The following is a 26,432-nucleotide window of genomic DNA, read 5'->3' on the forward strand; positions in this document are numbered from 1 at the left end:
ATTTGATTGATTTTTCTTTAGTTTAATTTGTACAATTCCTCACATTTTCCCTGTATATAGATGTATGATTAAAACATTTTCTGTTTGTTAATAAAGTTAATTTCATCCAATCTGTTTAAAAATGAAAATGAAAAACTGACACGAATAGAAATATTCCGATAAAAGGTTATTCGGAAACGGTTAGGTTTCACTTGGTGTGCAAGAATCAAATCTCATATACGGTAAACGTTACTTGTTCAAAAAGAAACTCATTTGACGGCTGATAGTGTAGTGAAGAAAGATATCTATTTAACTTTTTAAAACATACATCACCTAATTCCACTTCTCTTTGTTTTCTTTTTTATAAAAAATTCATCAAGTCCAAATACTTTTTTCGTTTAATACCTATCATATGAGAATATCTTTTTTATATTTTGGCAATGTTCAATTATTAAAGTCTCATTCAAACCTGTAATATTTTTTCTAATCAAATTTTTAAAGAAATAACTAGTATAGTTTCCCTCAATAAGAATAGAATGGTTGTATTATGGGCCTTCACAAATTGTGACACACTTTTTCCCTCTTTCCCACCAATGTGAGTCATGTTTGGTTAGTTCACCAAGGCCTTATGTTTGTGAATCATGACGCAAATTGTGTGCACATTAATTTTAACATAAAATATAAAATGAGTGATAGAAATATAATTTAACTCCATATTCCAAAGTATAAATCTTCCAAGTCTACTGAAAAATAAACGAAAAATATTATTCTAATTCGAATACTATACGAACTTGGTAAAAATAAAAATAATATATTGTTTTTCTGGAATTTTTAATAAAAATTATTAGATATTTCATGGTTTTCAGGGCTTTTTCAAGTATTTTTTAACTATCTAGATGATCATTTCAATCAAAAATGTTAAAGTATAGAAAGAAATGAAAGAAATATGCATTAAAATATCGGAAATGAGCAGAAATTCGAAAAGTAAACTTCTGAAATATCCTAACTAATACAAATTTTGTACGGTTTTCAAACAAAAACAAAATATTATTAGTAATTTAAATCAATTTTACGAATTATACTAAAAAGTAATGAAAAAATAGGCTTAGATTGATTGTTTTTCTGGGATTTTTATTAAGAGGTATCAGATATTTTCGTGTTTTCCGTGCTTTTTTTCAAATAATTTTAAATGTCTAGATGAATTTTCAAATGAAAAATGTAAAAATGGTGATATAAATTTTAGAGAAAAGTGATGAATTACCGGAAATATTAAGTAATTTTAAAGTGAACTTCTAAAATAAACAAACACTAGTGCAAATTTTGTGCAGTTTTTAAACAAAACAAACAATATTCACCAATTTTAGTACGATTTTACGAAATACACTAGAAAAATTATGAAATAAATAGGTTTAAGTTGATATTTTTCCGTAATATCACAATATTAATTAGTTTAAAATTAAATTTCTATGCGAAACAACACTTGAGTCTCATAATTTAGTACATTTTTACGAATTATACTAGAAAAATTATGAAGAAATAGGTTTAAGTTGATATTTTTACGTGATATCATAGTACTAATTAGTTTAAAAATTTAATTTCCATGCGAAATATCACTTGAGAATCCGTATACCAACCAACGAGAGAAGTATGGGGGTACACCTCCGTGCGTTTTAATTTCGCATGCTGCACCCTCTCACTCTCTCGTCGTGTGAGAGAGCTTCTCTGCGCTCTCTCACTCTCTCGCCTGTCTGTACCCTCTTTCTCTAACATTGTCTCTAATTATGTTTTCTTTTGAGACGACCACTTGCCTAATTGATTTTGATGAGTCATACTTTCCCAACCTCTATCCTTTAATATGTTTTTTTAGAGCCTCTATGGGTCTTGAACCCTCAACTATCCGACTGTTGACTCAGACCCTTACCGCTAACACTAAGTGTGTAAGTCAGACCGACCGTCTTCATGTGGTTTATATATTCACCCGTCTCGGTCGGTCAGAGCAAATAGAGAGAGGGGCAATGATTTCAAAACTGATAGAATGTAAGGCCCCTCTCTTTATGTCGACACACTTAGTGATATCGTCGGAGTCAACAGTTCCAGAGGCTCAAAAACATATTAAAGGATAGAGGTTGAGAAAGTATGAGTCATTAAAATCAATTAGTCTAGTGTTCATCTAAAAAGAAAACATAATTAGAAACAATGTTATAAAAAGAGGAAAGCTTATTTTCCGAGAGGTGAGAGGGTGTACCCCCATACTTCTCTCGTTGGTTGGTATACGGATTCTCAAGTGATATTTCGCATGGAAATTAAATTTTTAAACTAATTAGTACTATGATATCACGTAAAAATATCAACTTAAACCTATTTCTTCATAATTTTTCTAGTATAATTCGTAAAAATGTACTAAATTATGAGACTCAAGTGTTGTTTCGCATAGAAATTTAATTTTAAACTAATTAATATTGTGATATTACGGAAAAATATCAACTTAAACCTATTTATTTCATAATTTTTCTAGTGTATTTCGTAAAATCGTACTAAAATTGGTGAATATTTTTTGTTTTGTTTAAAAACTGCACAAAATTTGCACTAGTGTTTGTTTATTTTAGAAGTTCACTTTAAAATTACTTAATATTTCCGGTAATTCATCACTTTTCTCTAAAATTTATATCACCATTTTTACATTTTTCATTTGAAAATTCATCTAGACATTTAAAATTATTTGAAAAAAAGCACGGAAAACACGAAAATATCTGATACCTCTTAATAAAAATCCCAGAAAAACAATCAATCTAAGCCTATTTTTTCATTACTTTTTAGTATAATTCGTAAAATTGATTTAAATTACTAATAATATTTTGTTTTTGTTTGAAAACCGTACAAAATTTGTATTAGTTAGGATATTTCAGAAGTTTACTTTTCGAATTTCTGCTCATTTCCGATATTTTAATGCATATTTCTTTCATTTCTTTCTATACTTTAACATTTTTGATTGAAATGATCATCTAGATAGTTAAAAAATACTTGAAAAAGCCCTGAAAACCATGAAATATCTAATAATTTTTATTAAAAATTCCAGAAAAACAATATATTATTTTTATTTTTACCAAGTTCGTATAGTATTCGAATTAGAATAATATTTTTCGTTTATTTTTCAGTAGACTTGGAAGATTTATACTTTGGAATATGGAGTTAAATTATATTTCTATCACTCATTTTATATTTTATGTTAAAATTAATGTGCACACAATTTGCGTCATGATTCACAAACATAAGGCCTTGGTGAACTAACCAAACATGACTCACATTGGTGGGAAAGAGGGAAAAAGTGTGTCACAATTTGTGAAGGCCCATAATACAACCATTCTATTCTTATTGAGGGAAACTATACTAGTTATTTCTTTAAAAATTTGATTAGAAAAAATATTACAGGTTTGAATGAGACTTTAATAATTGAACATTGCCAAAATATAAAAAAGATATTCTCATATGATAGGTATTAAACGAAAAAAGTATTTGGACTTGATGAATTTTTTATAAAAAAGAAAACAAAGAGAAGTGGAATTAGGTGATGTATGTTTTAAAAAGTTAAATAGATATCTTTCTTCACTACACTATCAGCCGTCAAATGAGTTTCTTTTTGAACAAGTAACGTTTACCGTATATGAGATTTGATTCTTGCACACCAAGTGAAACCTAACCGTTTCCGAATAACCTTTTATCGGAATATTTCTATTCGTGTCAGTTTTTCATTTTCATTTTTAAACAGATTGGATGAAATTAACTTTATTAACAAACAGAAAATGTTTTAATCATACATCTATATACAGGGAAAATGTGAGGAATTGTACAAATTAAACTAAAGAAAAATCAATCAAATTCAAAGTTGACAGTAACCAAATGGCAATGTAGTCCCATCGCCTAAGAGTCTTCTCTTGTTAAATGTATACTTAAATACCTTTTCAGTGTTTTTACTATACATTTTGTTAGAGTTATCTCTACGAATAGTGTGTTGAGGTAGAAGATGTTCCGTTCGCTCTCCGGTGTTATTGATGGCTTCATCGACCATCGCTCTCATCATTTCAAAGTTTACATACTTCTCTACCTGTGAGCTCATCGTTATTCCTTTGGCCTTTCTGACAATCTTCTCTTCATTGTTTTTCATTAGGTCTCTGTAGCAATAAGTCTTTGGTCCTAGACTGACAAACTCCGTCATCTCGCCGCTTAGTTCGTCAGTAAGCTGTCCGAGATAAGGTCCAACTTCCATTTCCAACGGGTCTTTTGTGCCTTCCGGTACTGCGTAGATGATGGAATCAGTGTCTGTGAAAATACAAAATATATTTTTGAGGTATTTCGCAATAACAAACCTGTGTAGATTATGTTTTCTCCACCAACCATTTCCATAAATCGGTAAAGTCGAAGACGGGCATAAGATGTTGTGTAGGATGCAAGTTGCATGGCACTAGTCTTCAAACTCTGGAGTGTTTCCTGTTGTTTTCGATGTTTAACAACAAGAACATCATTTACACATCGGACGATGGAAATAACTACACTGGTGTCATACACCAGATTCCAAAACTCGCACGGATCAGTGATGATTGTTGTAGTTTCTCGATCGACATTCTGTGCAAATTTACCCCACTGCAAAATTATACAATTAGAAAAGGCAATAAGACAAATTATTACCAATGAATTGAGCATCAGTTTAGCTACGGCACGTTTTCCTGGGTTTTTCTTGAAGCGTCTTCGGTCAGTCAGGTGGATGTGTTCCTTTTCCAAATAAGCTTTAATGAATGCTTCCTTCTCTTCATCGGTCTTGACATTTGAAGGCCAACCGGAACTATACTGAAATAATCCCTTTCTATCTAAAAAATGTTGAATGTTGTATGAAAACTTACAATTTTTTCTTCCATCATCTGATTTATATAAGACGTGAAGAGTCCACCTTCACCTTTTTCATCGTTTTGTACCCAATGATTATACTTCAAACCCTACAAAGTATGAAATATTTGGAGTTTAAATAGGAATTTATGGAACTCACGTGATAAATGTCGGTTATGATATAACCCAAGCTTAGAGCTTTTTGGAGTTCAATGGTTGTAAAGGTACCATTGAAAGACCTTTCTTCGTCACTGTGTTTGCATTCCTGATTACACATTCCAACAGCACATTCTGAAAATATAACTACTTTGAATTGAAAATTAAATGTTGTTCTTACTCTTGCAAAGACAAAAAAGTAGTTTTCCCGATAGTTTCATTGGGAGTATTGGAAGTTTCAAATTCTTTGGAGGCAATACTCTACAACTCAAGAATCCTCGAAATGGTATATCATCTGGTTTCGTCATCACACTTTTCATGTCTTTTCTTTGAACGTTTTCCGGTGATCCAATTGGGAATGCTTCGTGTTTCATTACAGTGGGGTAAAGACTGTAAAAAGTATTTTCAAAGAAAATCTGTAAAAATATTGATTGTTTTAAAATATCCTACCTCACCACATCCAAGTAACGAAGAAACTGACGGACATTGTTAGCATGCAAGCGATACACTTCTGTTCTTCCACCCACAAGTGACTTTTCACAATGGAGTATTCCCTTAAATGGTATAGTTTAAATTTTTTTTTCTTTTCTATGTACATACCACAGGCTCATACTCTTCAAAAAACTTTGCCATTTCACTATCTTTGAGAAGTTCTTGATTTACTTCACATTCCCATACTACCTTTACTGGATGTATTTGTTTTAAGTCTTCAAATCTTGCCTCGTCTCTTGCTCTGATATCTCTTGCACTTTCACCAGATATCACAGATTCTTCAGCGTACGTACAATCATGAGCATGCCAATAACATCCCTGCAACTAATGTAATGCAATACTATAGTATAAGTGGCAACTTACTTGAAATTCGATTACCAAACCTTTTGGATATTTTTCACACGGTGGTACAAAACCGTCTACTCTATATTTACCAATCTGTAAATTATCAGTTTTTAGTTATTCTTAGAATTTATTTCAACCTTTTCTTCCCCATAAGTTGTCGACATGTTAACTTGTACTCCTTCTTTTTGACTGAACCATGCGAGATATTTCTGACTGACAACCGAGCTGGTTTTCGAAACAGATGGTTTTTCATCAAGGACTATGGGTTTTGCTGGGTCAAGATGATTCCTTCTAAACACCAATGCCGCAGCTGACGCAGCTGTAGTAGATTCCTGTAATAAATAAATACCGTATAAGGTATATTACTAGCTATTTTTTACCTCTAACAGACACACGTTGGTCATTTGTTCAAATTCTGTTTCGAAAATGTTCATTGCCTTCGATAGAATATAGACATCATTGTAACAATACTTCACAATTTCGTTATAGAAATTGAACTTCTGAGGAATATTTTTCTGACTTTCCAAAAAACTTAGTATTTGTTTTTTGACAGCGGATGTTTTGTTGTTCAGATCATACCACTTCTCATCTGGGATGTTGGCATCATAATCGTAATGATCTGGTTTGATAAAAAGTACCGGGAAATCTCTGAAAATTACGAATGTGTAAATTGATAATTAATGTTTTCTTACCCTTTGACTGAGTCAATTTCAAAAGCTTTTCCCATAGCTGCGAGACTCATCGTTAAAAACTTCATAGAGTCCAACAGTCGTACACCATTATGCTCCATAAAAATTAATTTTGTTCCTTCCAGAATCAGTTTCGGTGTTGCTTTGTTGCTTGAAATCATCTGTTCGAGTATGAATTGTGCGTCATATCTAAAAACCAATATAAGGTTGAAAAACATTTAATTTAAACTCACCCCGATGCATTGTGGGCTACTACCACTCTACCTCTGTGATGATCCCCAAAAAGCCATTTCGTTAGTTCTTGAGCTACATTTACATCTCTATTACGTTGTGAAATGCATTCTATTATCTTCAAACGACCATCAGGAGCACATTTTTCGCATATTTCTTTTTTAGTTATGCTGACATCCTTTGGAATTACTGTTGAACAATTTGGACAGCACCGCAAAGCAACAAATAGAACTGGGTGTTGTTGTCCTGTCTTTTCATCTGCTCTACTCTGAAATTTTAAAACAGTTAAAACATTTATACAAATATACACTACCTCTATGTCAAAGTACACTCGTTGTCTAGTTAGTTTCTTCTCATTCTTGATTGACTTCGGCATAAAACAATCATGTTTTTTGGTTCTCTTACAGTTACATCGATAACACCACTTCTCGCCACATTTGTGGGCATCTTTATTTTTATTCGTATAGTATATACCGTTACACTTCTTACAAGCCTTCGTATAATCACAACAACTTTTTCCTCCATTTGGTCCTGTAAGAATACAATACACATGTTGGATATTCACATTTCACATTACCTTTTTTCCTGTGGTTATCATAGCATTCTTGGGAATGAAAAAGTACTGTGCATGATTCACATCTAATTTCTTCTCCTTTCTTTGTTTTTGGACAGTTTGATTTACCACACAACCGATGAATCAGTGGGCAACTGTAGTGAGATGATGCATCTCGGCACCTTGTGTTGCATAGAAAACAGTAAAACCGTGTCTTCAGTAATGCACAAACACTTCTCACTCCACTATAATGACCATCGTTTAGATATAAAACCAGTTGTTTTCCTGGTCCGAGGTATGGGCCAACATAGTAAGGTACTTTGGATGTTTTGACAAAACACGTGATTTGGTATTGTCCCGCAAACACAGACTTTTGGAATTGTTCTATGTCCAGGCGATCGAAATTGTTTGATTTTACCATTCCAACCTTCTGGAAAATAAATTGATTGAAGGAATTATATGTTTTCGTTGTATTTGTATTTATTCTATCGAAAATCATCTTTTTTTTTTCGTTAACTTACTTCTTTCATTTTCTGAACTGTCTCATAAACATGAGTACAGATTCCTGGGTGTTTATACGTTTTTCGGATCGAATCACGGTATCTCCTCAAATTCTCTAATGATTGACAGTGTTTCCACTCATAATACATTTGAGCTTGATAGAGCGCATGTGGCAGACAATCGTCGAGAACTGTAATATTTATTTAATTAAAGTGTACGATTATTTGAAACTTTACCTTCGTTTGGCATAATATTCGACCTTGTTAGTTTTGCTTTGTTCGTTTCCGTATCATTGAAAAGATCCTTGTCTAACTCTTCAAGCTTTTGTCGCTTTTCAAAAGCCGTCAGTTCCAATATCGATCCTGTGTCGAACTTTCGTTTTCCACTTCCGGTTTGAGGGTTCACGTATGTAAATGTTACAACAAGCTTCGGAATATCCAGTTCGAGTGGTGACTTATTTGATTGCGAAATTCTGCTCAGATTTGTAACAATTTCCTCAGTGGTGACTTTTCTGATTTCTCGAAGTGGTATGCCTATGATTGAAGTTGGGTTCTTTTCTGAATCTATCCCTATTCCAACCATTGTATTCGTAGTTTTGAATGGGTCGTGCCTCTTTGCTAGTTCCACCAATGTTTCCGAAAATAGTTCGGCTGCTTGGGGGTGAGATGTCATAGTTGTAGGTAACTCGATGGAGAGTGTCACTAGTTCCACAATTCCACGAAAACGTCCTTCTGCTTTCTTAACATTTTTACTTATCAAACGAACTCTGGCACCTCCCACTTGTTCCTAAACACTTACAATTTTATGAAAATATTAATGTATTAATAGCTACCTCGAAGATGAATCCTTCTGCTGTCGATGAATTATGCATTTCCAAGCACAGTAAATAGAAAGTAAAATAACAAAATAATTAGAGAGCGGAAGAGAGCTCACGGTCACACTCTGATAGAGTGTGAATGAATGACGGAAACCAGACTTTCAGTGTCTTATATAGTGACCTCTACCCTCCGAACATGTCAAAAATTGTACGAATCATCACAATATACCATTTTTTGGTGCTTTTACCGTGTTTTGTCTAAAAAAGCTTGTTTTGTCACTTTTCACTATAATCATTAAAGTAATTAATTTGATGATTGTTTTCTATACTTCCGAGATTGCATAATTATTTATTAATGTTTGATCTTTGATCTTTTGATCTTTAATTGTTCTGGTCACGTGGTAGTCTCAGTTCACAAAACTACACTGTAGTTTCACAATAATTTCTTATTGCTCAGAAGAAAAATGTTTGACTATATTCTTTTTGGTGTATTGTATTGTCTGTTGAATATTCAAGAGAAATTCAGTACATATCTCTAGGTAATTTTTATCTTAAAAATTTGCTTGCTCAGAATAAAGTATTGATTTTTTTTGTTATTTCCAGAGTTCTTCTGTTTTGAAGTCATGTGAATATCACGTGACATCCCATATAAACTTGGAAACATGCACAGCACAACTTTAAAAAGTCAGACAACTTTTCACGCAAAGTTGTTTACAACGATACTCAGAGATGGATGAAAACTACATTAGTGTGTGTTTTTTTTTAAACACAAACAAAGAATACTTTCAATAAAATGTTTATTTGTCAAACAGCAACACAGTATAAGGAAATCAAAACGGTGACCGAATATATGTGAAAATGATTGACACTCTTGGTATGTCCAGTTCGAGACATTGATCACTTTCAGCCAGGCAGTCCACAATTGTTTCAGGTGTTATTTCGTTAAGGCTTTTGAAGAAGCTAGCGAGTGGTACAGCAGAATGAGTGGATTCAAAAGCAACTGATACATGTGTACGATTGGAGATATCAAATGGATTGTGGTCATTGATAAGCTGATGAACACATTCTCCAAATGCTTCAGGGCCCAACGGATGAACAGTTATTACTCGTGAGAGTTCTACAAACAGTTTGACTGTGACTACTGATCCCTGGAAGGCTCCTCGTGCTTCTTCTGTTGTTTTTCTCAAAATCGTCACTGCTTTCTTGTTGAGTTCCTGAAAAAATAAGAAACGTAAGAGTTGTTAAGTTACTTGTAGTTCACCTCTTGAGATAAAATATTAGCACTAATTGATTTGATGTACGCAACTATCTCAGAAGTCTCTTGATCTCTGGTTGGAGAAACCTCTCGATCATTGGCTGATGTTGATGACATTGCGTTGGTTTTCCTGTTGTAAAAAACACAAGAATTTTGACTGGATTTCGTATTCAAAGATGATTTACGGAAAGATAACATATTTAAAACAATGAAAACTCAAAGAGTTTTCCAAGAAAGAAAAAAAAACGTCACTCATAGTAAAGAAAAAGGAAACATTATGAAATAATATTCTAATTCGTTCGGGTATTTATAGTCAGCCTCAGGCTCCGCCCCTTTTTCTCTTATGGTTAGTGATAGTTTCCAAAAATACATTCGGTATTAATAAGTTCACATAGTCAAAAATAATGAATCTGTGATAAACTATAGCATATGTAATATAACTTATAATATACGTGTAATAAATAGGATCTGGTACTTATTGAATCAAAACAAAAATCAATTAACTAATTAAAATGAATCAAAACAAAAATCAATTAACTAATTAAAATGAATCAAAACAAAAATCAATTAACTAATTAAACGAATCAAAAACAAAAAAAAAATTAATTAGTTAAATAAACAAGTACACGGAAATTATAAACTATATAAATGTCTTAGAATAAAACAAAATAAAATAAAAACAGAAAAAATTCAATTAATTTCAATAAATAAAATATAGAAAACCGCTAATTAACGAAACTAATTAGTTAAAACACTTCTATAATCAATAAATTCAACCACATAACCCTTGCAAACATATGTTTCACTGATGAAACACGGTGTCTCTCACGGTGTGTTCCTGTATCTCCTAACCCTCCCCTTTCCTTGTGTGTCCTATATACCCCCCATACTTCTCTTCCCTTGAAAATGCAATCGTTCAATTTCAAAAACAAACATTTCTTCTGAAAACTCAATATAAATTATTTCAGAACACCTTCGCGCCGCCACCCTTCCGCCAGCCACAAGAAGACCCTCCACCGTTCAATTATCACCAAAATGAGGTATAACCATCTAAATCCTGAATTTTGAAAAAAATCAATAAATACTGCAGGGGACATCGAGATCAAGTGGAAACGAGCCAAACGACTATGGTGATGCTCCGAGCACAACTGCAAATGCTTCTAACGTTCCAGAAGGACACCCAGATGACGAGAATGAAGTTCCGCCGCCAAGAGCTAATCAACAAGACATCATTGGAATGCCGGCACCAATTGCCATTTCGTAGCTGGATGGTGGATAATGAGCAACAAGCTGTGGTAAGAGTTTAGACTTGTTTCAACTGTACCCTTGAAGAAACTGTATTCAATTTCAGATTCCCGAGGAGAATCGGTCGCCCCCCACAACAAATGCAATCATTCCATTGAACAGTCACTCAGGCGTCGGCACGCTAGCAGAAGTCTCGGGTATGGAAAGAAGAGATGCAGAAGATTCGAGAGGACCTGATGAGCCAGCACGAACTGCTCAAACCTTGGAGGCTGAAACATCTGTCTCTGACACTCAAACAGCTGATACTGTCTCAACTGATGCTGAAAGATCTGTTGTTGAAACAGCTGTTGCTGCTGAAACAGCGGAGACTCAATTAATTGATTTTCAAATAGACGATATACAATTAACGGATGTTGAAATGGTCAATTCTGGAAATGATGAAGACTTGAATGTGGTCGCTGTTGGATTAGAGGTAAGAGTCTCAGAATACCTTAATAGTGGATATTCAAACAAAAAATCTAGTCAAAGTCGGTAGTCTTTTTTTAAATAGAAACCACTTAAAAAACACGAAAGTTAAGGATTTAAAAATTATATTTCGACTTTTGAATTTCTTTTTTTTTTTGAAATTTTTAAGACTTTTTTTTCAGAGGGATCGTCACTTCGGTGCAATCAACGCGGTACAAACACTGCAAAACAACAATGTTGTAGTTTCTGAAGGATCGGGATCGAAGCTGCTAGCTACACGTTCTGTCCCTGTCACCCCGTCGATTCCTCGTCAGAACCGTAAGAGAAGGGCAGAGACGGATGATGGTTTGTGTCCACCGACGCTCACTAGGGAATGACTCACACAAAGTATGGAGATATACAACATGATATATATCGCTGGAAAGCTGACGTTTCCCTGATTCCGAATCTATATTCAGTTTTTGCAGTGGCCCTCCCAGTTTTGAGAAATCCGGCTCCAAAGTTTGGGTGAAATTTAGTGCTAAAACTCGAGTTTCCAACCCGCGTGTTGCCCCAACACGTAAATCCATTCGGAGGATAGTTAAATCGGCGGTCGAATGGTCGAGGGGGTTACAGGTGGGGTAGCATGTGGACACTCTATGGTTCGATTCCATGCTTTTTTTTCTCTTTTTTTATTTTTTGTAATCCTCGTTTTTGTGTCCCATGGTCATCACCATGTGTCAGAAATCGGGTTTTTGAAGCTTTTCCAGTCCATATTGACTTCCTACGACGTTTTAAGAAAAATATTTTTTATCAAGAAAATTTACTTTTCTGTGACCAAGTCCATGATGAGAATGTAGTCGGAGTTTTTAAAAAACTTTTCTTTAAAATTTAAAAAAACAATAGAAAATTTGATTCCAACATGTTTGCATGATAGAGATCTTCAGACTACGACTTTAACTTCGAATCACCACATATGAAGCAGAGTAGTTGTTTCAAAAAAGTATCTACCGGTGCAACAAGAAAAGGAAATTACGGAAAAATCTTTTTTATATCTTGTCATAACATTTTCTATTGTTTTTTTTAATTCTAAAGAAAAGTTTTTAAAAAACTCCGACTACATTCTCATCATGGACTTGGTCACAGAAAAGTAAATTTTCTTGATAAAAAATATTTTTCTTAAAACGTCGTAGGAAGTCAATATGGACTGGAAAAGCTTCAAAAACCCGATTTCTGACACATGGTGATGACCATGGGACACAAAAACGAGGATTACAAAAAATAAAAAAAGAGAAAAAAAAGCATGGAATCGAACCATAGAGTGTCCACATGCTACCCCACCTGTAACCCCCTCGACCATTCGACCGCCGATTTAACTATCCTCCGAATGGATTTACGTGTTGGGGCAACACGCGGGTTGGAAACTCGAGTTTTAGCACTAAATTTCACCCAAACTTTGGAGCCGGATTTCTCAAAACTGGGAGGGCCACTGCAAAAACTGAATATAGATTCGGAATCAGGGAAACGTCAGCTTTCCAGCGATATATATCATGTTGTATATCTCCATACTTTGTGTGAGTCATTCCCTAGTCAGAAGAAGGACGACAGCTTCACGGTTTTTGTTGATTCAATACCATCCTTCACTTCTACGTTCATCAATGTCTCCCTGACCGATCCGCAAGATGAATCAATTCTTGAAGCAGAAGCCAAAAAACTGTAAGTTTACTTTCCCAGCTTCCCTGTTCAAAACAAATAATTAACGAAAATTTCAGCCACAGTATCAAATGTCATGACCGAGAAAATGCCCGTCGGCCAAAATCGCTACATTCAACATTTTCGAGTGCAGAATAGAAGTGAGAAACGAAGGATAAGCAAAGAATGCAACAAGTTAGATTGGAAGCAGTAGTCGGAAATGTCAGAAATTGTACGTTATTCTGAAATACTCAACTTTGTTTCAATCGTCCTAATTTCAGATCAAAGATACTGCAACACCATTCTTCGCCCACCACATCACTTTGGATCTCGCACTTCGTTTCATAATGTACACTACCAAGTAAGTTTCTTTCGATTTCAACTTAAAAACATTGAAATTGTTCTTATTCAGGTATCCCACGAAAGAGAGCTACAACAGAGTATTAGGCAATTCTCAATGCAAAAATCAAAAAAATCGTGCTTGGCCGACGAAAGTTTCTTCAATGAAATCGAAAAGTATCTTAAAAAAGGGAAGAAGGATTTCCACGATATTATCAGAACCACCATCAACCATTTTGAGAGAGACGCCGCAACAGCTGTTGGATTGGGGAACAGATTCCTGCAATCAAAATGATAAATATAATTCATTTCACTTTCTATGTATTTAAATGTCATTTCCCCATATCTCGGTGAGAAACCTTATATTTCATACTGAATCTCCCAATAGATGATATCAGATATCCCTCTTTTGCCTCAAATTGTGAAACTCGCCCCCTTTTCCCATTTAAGATTATAATTATTAGGTGTGTTACCTCAATCTCCCTCCGAAAATTTTATTTTATGTCAAATGTGCAATTCTCATACTCCCGACCTAGAACTTCACTCTAAAAATTAAGAAATCAAGCTGTAGACTTGCAGTTTTCTCAAAAGATCAAAAACTTCCCTGTCGTCATTTTTCGATGTCTGGGAAACCGTCCAATGCCAAAAATAAATTGAAATGTGTCTCCCACGGCCTCCACAAGTCTAAAATTTTGTTTTTTTTCACAATCGGCAAAAAATGCATTGCGCCTTTGGTACCGTACTCCGCTTGTGTTTACAAAAATGTTCTCCAAACTATTGTTTTATTTTATTTCTTTTTCTCTGCGAAATATTTATTTTCTTCTAAAAAGTGGAAATAAGCGAAAGACACGTTGCATAATAGGAAAGGTTACGGTTTCATAGGGAACTTGTCATGTTTTGAAACCGTGCAATTTTTGGGAGCTTTGTAGTATTCCCCAATGATTCACAATTTGGGAAAATGTAGTTCTGACCGTGTACTTCACTTTTGTGGGTGACAACTTTTTGGTACAAGTGCCATCTGAAAAGTTATATGATCTAAACCTTCCGACCTGTACAAATGTGCAGGCGGTTTCGAAATGTCCGGTTTGACTTCGTTTTAACACCCGCAGAGTTTAAGTGTTAAGAACCTGAATTAAAGAAAAAGAAACCAGATTTACTCAAATTTTTCTACTATAAAACAATTAAATATATTTAAGTACTAATCAGATGAGACTCTACGGACACAACTAATATTTTATAACTATTTACAGGAAAATCTATTCGTCCTTTTCACATCTTACAATTGTAGCTATAACTGAGTAACTAGAAGCACTATTGGGCAGAGGGTCATCTTAATAGAGTAAAGTTTCACAAATTGAAACTAGGCAGGAGACAAGCACAAACTACTAAATAAGAGAAATGGGAAAACAAGCAACGAATCAGAATTATTTCTATCAATTACAGATTCGATTAGACGGGTGAACCAGCCGGAATGGCGTTGTTTCGGGGACCTCTTCCTTGCTCCAAGTTTATCCATTGGATAACAAAACTGATCTTTTCCACGTTGGTTCAGTTGCATTTTCAAGTCGTCGTTGAATTTGTCGTAGTATTTCAAGGTTCCGCCCATGTTCCATGTTGGTTGCCACAAGTCCGGTGATATGCGAGCACTTGAGACCCACCCTTTGTTCTCACGCCCAATCACAGAAAATCTAAATATGTATTTCTGTTGCCCGAACGGCGCGGGGATCGGTCTGTACGACTCGATGGTGAAGCCACTGAAAATATTTATTCTATTTTTTTCAAAGTACTGAGAATAATAACTCCCTGCTTTAAAGCCTGACTTTGCAACCCTTTTGTGTCATACTTGTTGACGACCGAGACATTTACAAGAAGGAAGTTGTGTCTTGTGTGGTGGTAGTTGGCACCGACGGATAAGTAGTCCAGGACGGCGGATCTACCTGTGTGGTGGTTGCTGCCGCCGACGGAGTTGCAGTCGTGGTCCTCGGAGCAGCCTGCCTGGTGTTCACTGTCGTTGACGGAGAAGTTGTGCTCGTCGGAGCAGCCTGTGTGGTGGTTGCTGGCACCGACAGTGGAGCTGCTGGTGGTTTCGAGGTGGCCGTCGACGGCGATTAACGAAACAACGATTGACGGTGGTGCAGCTGATGGTGGAGTCCACGCTAAAAATTAAAGAAATAAAGTTTCAGACCTGCAATTTTCTCCAAAATTTTGTTTTTTGAGAGGAGATCAAACATTTCCTTGCAGTTTTTTGTTTTCGAAGCCTGGAAAAGAAAATATATTGGAATATGCATTAGCAAGTCTAAAAATGTATTTTCTTCAATCAGCAAAAAATGCATTGCGCCTTTAGTACCGTACTCCGCTTGTGTTTATTAAAATGTTTTCAAAACTATTGTTTTATTTTACTTCTTTTGCTCTGCGAAATACTTGTTTTGCGAAAAAAAACCTGTGAAAAAATAAAGTTTGGCCAATGATTTTCAAAAAAAAAAATTTCGCGGTCTAAAACACGGTAGAGCCTTTGTGCACTGGCGCGAAAATTTCTTTTGAACTTTGTTTTTTTCACAGTATGTATGTGGAGAATTCTCTCTACACAACTTCTAAAACTGAATTTTCTTATTTGAAATGAATTTTCTTCTCTCGAAAATAAGAGAGCTCTCTTTTAATTGCAAAAATTAACGTTTCTTCTGAAAAATCAATCTAAATTATTTCTGACACCTTCGTAACTTTTCCTTTTTCTACCCTCTATTTAATTATGCATGTTTCAGGGTTATGAATCAACACACTTTTCACGTGGACTCTCAAGGAGGAACGGTCAACTTCACGATCAACAACGTCTGCAACATCATCGTCGCTCCAGTAAGTTCGGGAATAACTAGAATGCCGGAACGAATCTCTACATTTCTACGATAGAAAATCTCTTCTTCTCATATCAAAAGTCCACTGATTCAGTGTAATTTTCTGGGGTTCTCTCCAATTGACTTCTCAAATACTTACCTCAAAAATGCGATTCTTCAATTTCAAAAACGAGCATTTCTTCTGAAAAATCAATCTAAATTATTTCAGCACACCTTCGCGCCGCCACCCTTCCGCCAGCCACAAGAAAACCCTCCAACCTACAACACTCACCAAAACGAGGTATAACCATCTAATTCCTGAATTTTGAAAAAAATCAATAAATATTTTAGGGTGCAACAAAATCAAGAGAACACGAGCAGAACGACAATGGTGATGCTCCGAACAGAACTACGAATGCTACAACTCTTCCAGAAGGGCACTCAGATGAACTTCCGCCGCCAAGTGAAAATCGGTCGCCTCCCAATGTCATCATTCTTCCGTACCTGGTAGACAATGAGCAACAGGCTGTGGTAAGAATTTAGACTTGTTTCAACTGTACCCTTGAAGAAACTGTATTTAATTTCAGATACCTGTGGAGCATCGTTTGCTTCCATCGAACAATCCCTTGAGCGTCGCCACGCAAGGAGAAATCACAGACACTGAGAGAAGAGATTCAGAACAGGCGAGAGGATATGATGAGTCAGCACAAACTGGTCAAACCTTGGAGGCTGATGCGCGTATTGCTGAAATGTCAATAAATGATGCGATTTTAACTGATGTTGAAATGGATGTCACTCCACTTGCTGAGACTCTTATAACTGATGATGAAACTGCTGCTGCTCAAACCGAGGAGGTTCAAACAGCTGATGGTGAAACAGCTCATGCTCCAATCATTGATGGTCAATTCATTGATGTTTAAATGGATACTACTCCAATCACAGATGGCCCACCAGTTGATGAACAACTTGCTGATACTCCAATGGGAGACACTTCATCAACTAATGTACATTTGGCTCAGAACTTGGATACGATGGCACCTACATTTGAGGTAAGAGTCTTAGAATACCTGATGAGAGCAACTATTCTGGTCATTCATCATTGTTATTTGTGGAAATTCATCAAAAAATCATTTGAATTTCCGGTTAGTTTGAGATTGAGTTTTTGCTCCTAACTTGTATTAGCTCAAGTTAATACTTGTATTTTTTCAGAGATAACGTCACTTCGGTGCAATCAACTCGTCGCAAACTTCGCAAGGCAACGATAATGTAGTTGCTGAAATGAAAATAGAAGTGAGAAAAGAAGAATGAGCAAAGCAGCTCCCACTTCGTTTCATCATGTACGCCAGGGGTGTGCGGAACGGAATTCGGAATTCCGAAAAATTCCGAAAATCGGCTCATTTTCGGAACGGAATTCCGATCATGACGGGTCTCGAACAGATTTTTTTTTTAAACAAAACAACGGTTTTCAGCATTCGATATGGGTAAATGGGACAGTCTGTTGAAAAAAAATTCCGAAAGTCCGAAAATCGGAATATTCCGACATTCCGAAATTCCGAAAATCCTCAATTCGGAATAGTCCGAGATTCCGAAATTCCGAAAATTTGAAATTCGGACAATTCCGAGATTCCGATATTCCGAAAATTTGAAATTCGGACAATTCCGAGATTCCGATATTCCGAAAATTTGAAATTCGGACAATTCCGAGATTCCGATATTCCGAAATTTTGAAACTCGGACATTTTTTAGTGTCCGAAATTCCGAAATTTTCCTGTCCGCACACCCCTGATGTACGCCACCAAGTAAGTTTCTTTTGATTCCAACGTGAAAACAATCAGATTGTTCTTATTCAGGTATCCCAAAAATGAGAGCTACAACAGAGTATTAGGCAATTCCCAATGCAAAACGCATGTCAAATCGTACTTGGCCGACGAAAGTTTCATCAATGAAATCGAAATGAATCTGAACGAAAAAGGGAAGAAGGATTTCCACGACATTATCAGAACCACGATCGATCATTTTGCCGGAGACGCCGCGACAGCTGTTCGATTGGCGAACAGATTGCTGCAATCAAAATGATAATTATAATTCATTTCACTCTCTGTATCTCATATCCCCATATCTCGGTGCCCGTATTCCTATTTTTATATTTTTTGAATCAGCTATACCCGTCATTCGGTTAGTCCATATCCATATTGTGTTATTCTAACATTTCGTACATCTATTATCGCCTACCTTCTCCCAAGAGATGATCTCATACATCCCGCTTTGACCTCAAATTGTGAAATTCGCCCTCTTTCCCTATTTAAAATGCAAGTTATAATTGTTAGGTGCGTTTTTTCTTGTCCCAACCTCTATTTCCCCCGAAAATTCCATTTCATTTGAAATGTGATCTGTTCTTAGCCCGTTGGCTCATTACAAAGGCATCAGGCATTTTTACCTAAAACATGCAATTGTTTAAACTTAAAATAGTGAGAGAGAATAAAAAAAGTGAGTGTAATGTAGGCGAACACTTTGTTTTAGTGGCCTGTAAAACGGCAAATTTTCTCAAAAGTTCGACTTTTGCCCATGGCGCGCTCTCCCCTTCATTTCAATTTCAAGAATGATTATTTTAGCGAAAAATGTATTTAAAGTTTCATAAAAAAACATAATTAAATATTCAAACGATGAGAAAAATAAAATTTCTGAAAAAAAACCAGATAAAACCCGAAAGCGCAATCGCGACACGTTGAATGATATTTACAAAATCGAAAATGAAGAATTACTATTTTCGACCAGAATTAATATATGAAACCAGTATTTTTCGCATTGACTGAGTGGATAATGCAGTCATAATAATTCTAAAACAGAAATTATTATACTCCCGGCCTAGAACTTCACGTTAAAAATTAAAGAAATTTAGTTTCAGACCTGCAATTTTCTCCAAAATTTTGTTTTTTTTTAGAGGAGATCAAACATTTCCTTGCAGTTTTTTGTTTTCGAAGCCCGGAAAAGAAAATATATTGGAATATGCATTAGCAAGTCTAAAAATTTCATTTCTTCAATCAGCAAAAAATGCATTGTGCCTTTAGTACCGTACTCCGCTTGTGTCAACGAAAATGTTTCAAAATTATTGTATTATTTTACTTTTTCTTCTCTGCGAAATACTTGTTTTGTGAAAAAAACTGTGAAAAAAATAAAGTTTGGCAAAGGATTTTCAAAAAAAAATTTCGCGGGCTAAAACACGGTAGTGCACTTGTGCACTGACGTGTTTCGGCCGCGAAAATTTCTTTTGAACTTTGTTTTTTTTCCCAATATGTATGTGGACAATGCTCTCTACTCAATTCTAAAACTGAATTTTCTTATTTTAAAATGAATTTTCTTATTTTGAAATGAATTTTCTTCTCTCGAAAATAAGAGAGCTCTCTTTTAATTGCAAAAATAAACGTTTCTTCTGAAAAATCAATCTAAATTATTTCTGACACCTTCGTAACTTTTCCTTTTTCTACCCTCTATTTAATTATGCATGTTTCAGGGTTATGAATCAACACACTTTTCACGTGGACTCTCAAGGAGGAACGGTCAACTTCACGATCAACAACGTCTGCAACATCATCGTCGCTCCAGTAAGTTCGGGAATAACTAGAATGCCGGAACGAATCTCTACATTTCTACGATAGAAAATCTTTTTTTTAAATATCAAAAGTCCATGACTTCAGTGTAATTTTCTGGGTTTCTCTAAAATTGACTTCTCAAACACTTCCCTTGAAAATGCAATTGTTCAATTTCAAAAACAAACATTTCTTCTGAAAAATCAATCTAAATTATTCTAGACCACCTTCGTGTCCTCATCCTTCCGTCGGCCACAAGAAGACCCTTCAACCTACAACAATCACCAAAATGAGGTATAACCATCTAATTCCTGAATTTTGAAAAAAATCAATAAATATTCTAGGGTGCAACAAAATCAAGAGAACACGAGCAGAACGACAATGGTGATGCTCCGAACAGAACTACGAATGCTACAACTCTTCCAGAAGGGCACTCATATGAACTTCCGCCGCCAAGAGAAAATCGGTCGCCTCCCAATGTCATCATTCTTCCGTACCTGGTAGACAATGAGCAACAAGATGTTGTAAGAATTTAGACTTGTTTCAACTGTAAGAAACTGTATTCAATTTCAGATTCCTGTGGAGCATCGTTTGCTTCCATCGAACAATCCTTTGAGCGTCGCCACGCAAGGAGAAATCTCAGACGCCGAAGGAAGAAACGCAGAAGATTTGAGAGGACCTGATGGGTCAACACAAACTGTTCAAATCTCGGAGGTTCAAACGCCTGTTGATGAAACAGCTGATGCTGGTGGTGCTCAATTTGGTGTTGTTCAATCAACTGATGCACGTATCGCTAAAATGTCAATGAATGATGCGATTTTAACTGATGTTGAAATGGATGACACTCCACTTGCTGAGACTCTTATAACCGATGATGAAACTGCTGCTGCTCAAACCGAGGAGGTTCAAACAGCTGATGGTGAAACAGCTCATGCTCCAATCATTGATGGTTAATTAATTGATGTTCAAATGGATACTACTGACACAGCTGTTGCTGCTGAAACAGCGGAGACTCAAACATCTGCTGCTGATATTGTGTTAATTGATGTTACTGAATCAGCTGCTGCTGCTGGAATCGCGAACACTCAAACAGCTGCTGCTGAAACATCTGACACTCAATCACCCCTTCGATTCCTCGTCAGAACCGTAAAAGGAGGGCGGAGACAGATGATGGATTGTGTCCACCGACGCCCGGAAGTGTCGACAGCACAGATGTGTTCATCAATTCGATACCGCAGAAGCCAAAAAACTGTAAGTTTACTTTCCCAGTTTCCCTGTTCAAAACGAATAATTAACGAAAATTTCAGCCACAGTATCAAATGCCATGACCGAGAAAATGCCCGTCTGCCAAAATCGCTGCATGCAGCATTTCAAAGTGAAGAATAGAAGTGAGAGAAGAACAATGAACAAAGAATGCAACAAGTTGGAGTGGAAGCAGAAGTGGGCATTGTCAGAAATTGTACGTTATTCTGAAATACTCAACTTTGTTTCAATTGTCCAAAATTCAGATCAAAGATACTGCAACACCATTCTTCGCCCACCACATCACTTTGGATCTCCCACTTCGCTTCATAATGTACACTACCAAGTAAGTTTCTTTCGATTTCAACTTAAAAACATTGAAATTGTTCTTATTCAGGTATCTCACGAAAGAGAGCTACAAAAAAGTATTAGGCAATTCCCAATACAAAAATCATGTCAAGTCGTGCTTGGTCGACGAAAGTTTCTTCAATGAAATCGAAAAGAATCTCAACGAAAAAGGGAGGAAGGATTTTCACGATATTATCAGAACCACCATCAATCATTTTGAGAGAGACGCCGCAACAGCTGTTGGATTGGGGAACAGATTCCTGCAATCCAAATGATAAATATAATTCATTTCACTTTCTATGTATTTAAATGTCATTTCCCCATATCTCGGTGAGAAAACTTATATTTCATACTGAATCTCCCAATTAATGGTTATTAGATATCCCACCTTTTGCCTCAAATTGTGAAACTCGCCCCCTTTTCCCATTTAAGATTATAATTGTTAGGAGTTCACTACCTCAATCTCCCTCCGAAAATTTTATTTCATGTCAAATGTGCTCCGTTCTTAGCCCGTTCCCAGTTTACAAATATTTGCCCTTTTTCTTGTTTAATGATTTTAATGTATAATTGATTGTGTACCGGTTTATGAGAACAAATCGGTTTATAGGTAAGGATTCTTCTTGATTATTGCATTTTAATTGTTTTTTATAGTTGTCAGAGTTTTAAATAAAGTAGATGTAGTAGGTGTTTATAGTGAGCTCCCCGAAGATATGGAGCTGTAAATTAAAAAAAAAATAATTTTCTTCTCAAAAATCCCATCTTTACTTTCCATTTCTCTTCATTTTATTCTATATGCGAAAAATGTATTAATACGCAAATTGTTCGTCATTTATAATGCCGGGTACGCAAACACCGCAGCAGATATTTGAATTAAATCTATTTTCTCTTTCCTTGATTTTCATCGGTTTTTTACCGAATTTTTCACTTTTTTTCAAATTTCAGATGGAAGATCCAGTTGCCAACGAGGATGCTACCATTTCGGAGCCAGAAACCGCTCCGGAGACCCCTGAAACCACACCAACTATCGATTTTCAGTGCTCCTCGACATGATTCAGTCAGATTTCGTCAATATGAAAATATCACAACAGACCACAATAAGCTTTAAATAGGGAAATCTCGAATTTCACAATTTGAGGTCAAAGCGGGATGTATGAGATCATCTATTGGGAGAAGGTAGGCGATAATAGATGTACGAAATATTAGAATAACACAAGATGTTATTGAACTAACCAAATGATTACGGGTATAGCTGATGCAAGCAATTTGAACTAAACGTTTGGTCACCGAGATATGGGGAAATCGCATTTAAATACACAGAGAGTGAAATGAATTATATTTATCGGGTTGAACGCAGGAATCGGTTTGCCAATCTCGCTGTTCCGGCGTCGTTGGCGAAATCTCTAATCGCTCCTTTAATAATCTCAGCAAAATCCTTCCGTCCTTTTTCGTTGAGATTCCTTTTAACTTCACTGATGAGCCTTTCGTCGGCCAAATACGCTTTGACATGCATTTTCCATTGAGATTTACCATAGAAACTCCGATATGATTCTCTTTCGGGAAATCTGAATAAGAAAAATTTGATTGTTTTCACGTTGGAATCAAAAGAAACTTACTTGGTGGAAGCGGAGTGGACCTCCACACTTCCGGGCGTCGATGGACACAACTCCCCATCTGTCTCCGCTCTTACTTGGCGGTGTACATGATGAAACGGAGTGGGACTTCGAACCTAATGTTATGGACGAAGAATGGTGTAGCAGAGTCTTTGAGGTCTAACTTGTTGCACTCTTTGCTCATCCTTCTTTACTCTCTTCTATTCTTCACGGCAAAATGTTGCAAATAGCGATTTTGGCCGACGGGCATTTTCTCGGTGATGACATTTGATACTGTCACGTTGCTGAAATTTGTGAAACATTATTTGTTTAGTACAGGGAAACTGGGAAAGTAAACTTACAGCTTTTTGGCTTCTGCTTCAAGAATGGATACATCTTGTCAGGGAGCCATTCATGAAACTGAATTTTAATGTCGGTGGCATTGGATTGATGAACCCTCGGTGCTGTCGACACTTCCGGGCGTTGGTGAACACAAACCTTCATCCGTATCTGCCCTTCTTTTACGGTTCTGGCGAGGAATCGACGGGGTATCCGGAAGAGAACGTGTTATCGGCACAGTCGATCCAGCTCGATCCAGCTCAATTATATTATCGTCGTTTTGCGAAGTTTGCGACGAGTTGGTTGCACCGGCGAGACGATCTCTCTGAAAGAGAGAAGTCTTAAAAATTTCAAAAAAAGAAATTCAAAAGCAGAAAATTAATTTTTAAAACCTTAATTTTCGTGTTTTCAAAGTGTTTTCTATTAAAGAAAAAGACTACTGGCTTTGACTAGATTTTTTGTTTGAATTTCCACTATTAAGGTATTCAGATTAACCATTTCAACATTAGTAAATTGAATATAAGAGATTGTAAACTTCAAAAAAAAAGTTTTCGCATCATTTCTCATAGATTCTATCAATTTATGTAGCCCTTACAGCTTTTTCATGGAAAAATAAATATGTGTGATTGCTGTATAAATATACCGATAATCTGAAGATGCTAGAATATTGTCGCAAGCTCTGTGATTTTTGGCTCTGCTCTCGTTTTCATACATTTGTTTTCATTATTTCAGATTTGTTATTATCAGTTTATTATGTCAAGTCAACCAATACAAATAATGTGACATAAAAAATGGAACAGTGAGGAAAAAAAATATACAGAAATTTAAATCCAAAATTTCTGTATATTTTCCACGTTATCTTTTTTTTTATTATAAAGAAATTTTGGATTTAAATTTCTGTATATTTCTCACGTAATATTTTTTTTTGTTGTAAATTATACAGAAATTCTGAATTCAAATTTCTGTATATCTTTTTTCCTCACTGTTCCATTTTTTATGTCACATTATTTGTATTGATTGACTTGAAATTATAAACTGATAATAACAAAACTGAAATAATGAAAAAAAAAGTATGAAAAAAACCAGACTTCTTCAACTTATACGCTTTCCAACTATTTACATGACTCAATGTGGGAAATTGTATATTTATACATGTAAAAGTAGGAGGAATATAACATTCTAGAAACAAAGTATAATCACTACAGTTTTTCTTTAAAACTTAACGTTTTCACTTGAAAACTTTTTTTTTTGAAATTTACAATCTCTTATATCATCTATTTGAAAATCATTAAATTGAGTATCAGCTGTTTCAGCAGCATCAGATGTTTGAGTTTCCGCGGTTCCAGCAGCAGCAGCTGTTTCAGTAACAAATGTTTCAGCATCAGTTGATACAGTATCAGCTGTTTGAGTTTCCGCTAATTCAGTAGCAGCAGCAGCAACAGCTGTGTCAGAGACAGATGTTACAGCCTCCAAGGTTTGAGCAGTTCGTGCTGGCTCATCAGGTTCTCTCGAATCTTCAGCATCTCTTCCTACCATACCCGAGACTTCTGCTAGCGTGCCGACGCTCGAGGAATTGTTCGATGGAATGATGACATTTGTTGTGGGAAGCAAACGATTCTCCTCGGGAATCTGAAATTGAATACACTATTATCAAGAATGTAGTTGAAACAAGTCTAAACCCTTACAACAGCTTGTTGCTCATTATCCACCATCCAGATACGAAATGGCAATTGGTGCCGGCATTCCAATGATGTCTTGTTGATTTGACAAATTTGCTGCTCTTGGCGGCGGAAATTCTTTCTCGTTGTATGTGTGTCCTTTTGGAACGGTTGTAGTTCTCGCAGTTCTGTTTGAAGTATAGTCAAAGTCGTTTTGCTCGTATCCTCTTGATCTTGATGTTCCCTAAAATATTTATTGTTTTTTTTCAAAATTCTGATGGGGGCATGAAGGTGGTCTGGAATAATAATCATTCAACCCGGAACGGAAGCGATATTAATACAATAAACTATGAACGCGGGATATGATTGATAGTATATGACGTTGAGGCATCAGAGTACAAATATACAATTGAAAATTGACTAAAAGCAAAGAAGAAGAGGGATGGGATTAACAACAACAATTAGAGAGTTTCGTGATTATTAATCTTGTCTTCTTTTCCTCTAACCGGTTCAAGAATTCCTCCGTCTCCATTCTATCCAGCCGTGTCGGACTTCGACTACTCCATTTTCTTCATTTCTTCCTCGTTCTTGACAAAAAATGTCATAACATATGGATTTTGGCGTATTGTCTTCGGGAAGACAGAAACTTTGGACAGTATGATCCGACTAAAATTTGAGAAAACTTTAACTTGAGATTAAACATGCAAACTCAATTTTCTATGCTTCACAAACGAGATACTAATTCACCCGAAAGCACTTACTCGGAGCAGTACGGAACTAGTCTGAAGAGCTTTCTGGGACCCAGCCCATGCCAATGGCTGCGAGTCTGTCGCCATCAGAAATTATGACAAATGAAACAAAAAACCTAATTAAATGGAATTACGCACAAGTTTATTAATTTTCAAAAAACTATAAAACTAACGAGTAAAGAGTGGCATTTTACACGGATTGATATATAAAACTATGTACCATATAATATGATTATGAAATACATATAGAAGAAACGGTTATTAAAATAGAAATACGTACAAGACTAGTTATTCTCCACTTAGCCATCCAATTCTCAGAATCTATTGCACTTTTGATCTTGTCCGCATTCTCTTCATAAGCGGAGAATGTCTGGAAGTACCGGCCTTCTCCGCACGGCATCCGGAAAGTGTGAAGGTCTTCTTACCGACCCTAAACTCAAGTTCCGCTCTCATATCACCCGCACTGTTAATCTTTC

General features: G+C 35.8%; 4 protein-coding genes across 4 annotated transcripts; 2 read left to right on the top strand and 2 right to left on the bottom strand.

Moving 5' to 3' along the window:
• Nucleotides 1-9,471: 9,471 nt before the first annotated feature.
• GCK72_021645 (uncharacterized protein) lies at nucleotides 9,472-10,013 on the bottom strand (the record flags this gene model as incomplete). Its single annotated transcript, XM_053734397.1, has 2 exons — nucleotides 9,472-9,855; nucleotides 9,903-10,013. The coding sequence occupies 2 exons, from the start codon at nucleotides 10,011-10,013 to the stop codon at nucleotides 9,472-9,474; spliced, it is 495 nt and encodes a 164-aa protein (XP_053583310.1).
• A 6,366-nt stretch (nucleotides 10,014-16,379) lies between these two features.
• GCK72_021646 (uncharacterized protein) lies at nucleotides 16,380-18,520 on the top strand (the record flags this gene model as incomplete). Its single annotated transcript, XM_053734398.1, has 7 exons — nucleotides 16,380-16,466; nucleotides 16,674-16,745; nucleotides 16,796-16,975; nucleotides 17,032-17,344; nucleotides 17,387-17,493; nucleotides 18,191-18,243; nucleotides 18,295-18,520. 7 exons carry the CDS (start codon nucleotides 16,380-16,382, stop codon nucleotides 18,518-18,520), a joined length of 1,038 nt encoding a protein of 345 aa, XP_053583311.1.
• Nucleotides 18,521-19,959: 1,439 nt separating this feature from the next.
• On the top strand, nucleotides 19,960-21,896 carry GCK72_021647 (uncharacterized protein; the record flags this gene model as incomplete). The annotated part of the gene is made up of 8 exons (XM_053734399.1): nucleotides 19,960-20,046; nucleotides 20,254-20,325; nucleotides 20,376-20,555; nucleotides 20,605-20,950; nucleotides 21,020-21,286; nucleotides 21,339-21,490; nucleotides 21,540-21,619; nucleotides 21,671-21,896. 8 exons carry the CDS (start codon nucleotides 19,960-19,962, stop codon nucleotides 21,894-21,896), a joined length of 1,410 nt encoding a protein of 469 aa, XP_053583312.1.
• A 1,061-nt stretch (nucleotides 21,897-22,957) lies between these two features.
• Nucleotides 22,958-23,415, bottom strand: GCK72_021648 (uncharacterized protein; the record flags this gene model as incomplete). The annotated part of the gene is made up of 2 exons (XM_053734400.1): nucleotides 22,958-23,183; nucleotides 23,309-23,415. The coding sequence occupies 2 exons, from the start codon at nucleotides 23,413-23,415 to the stop codon at nucleotides 22,958-22,960; spliced, it is 333 nt and encodes a 110-aa protein (XP_053583313.1).
• Between the last annotated feature and the right edge of the window lie 3,017 nt (nucleotides 23,416-26,432).

Source organism: Caenorhabditis remanei, chromosome V (assembly GCF_010183535.1).
Source record: "Caenorhabditis remanei strain PX506 chromosome V, whole genome shotgun sequence".
Lineage (NCBI taxonomy): Eukaryota > Metazoa > Nematoda > Chromadorea > Rhabditida > Rhabditidae > Caenorhabditis > Caenorhabditis remanei.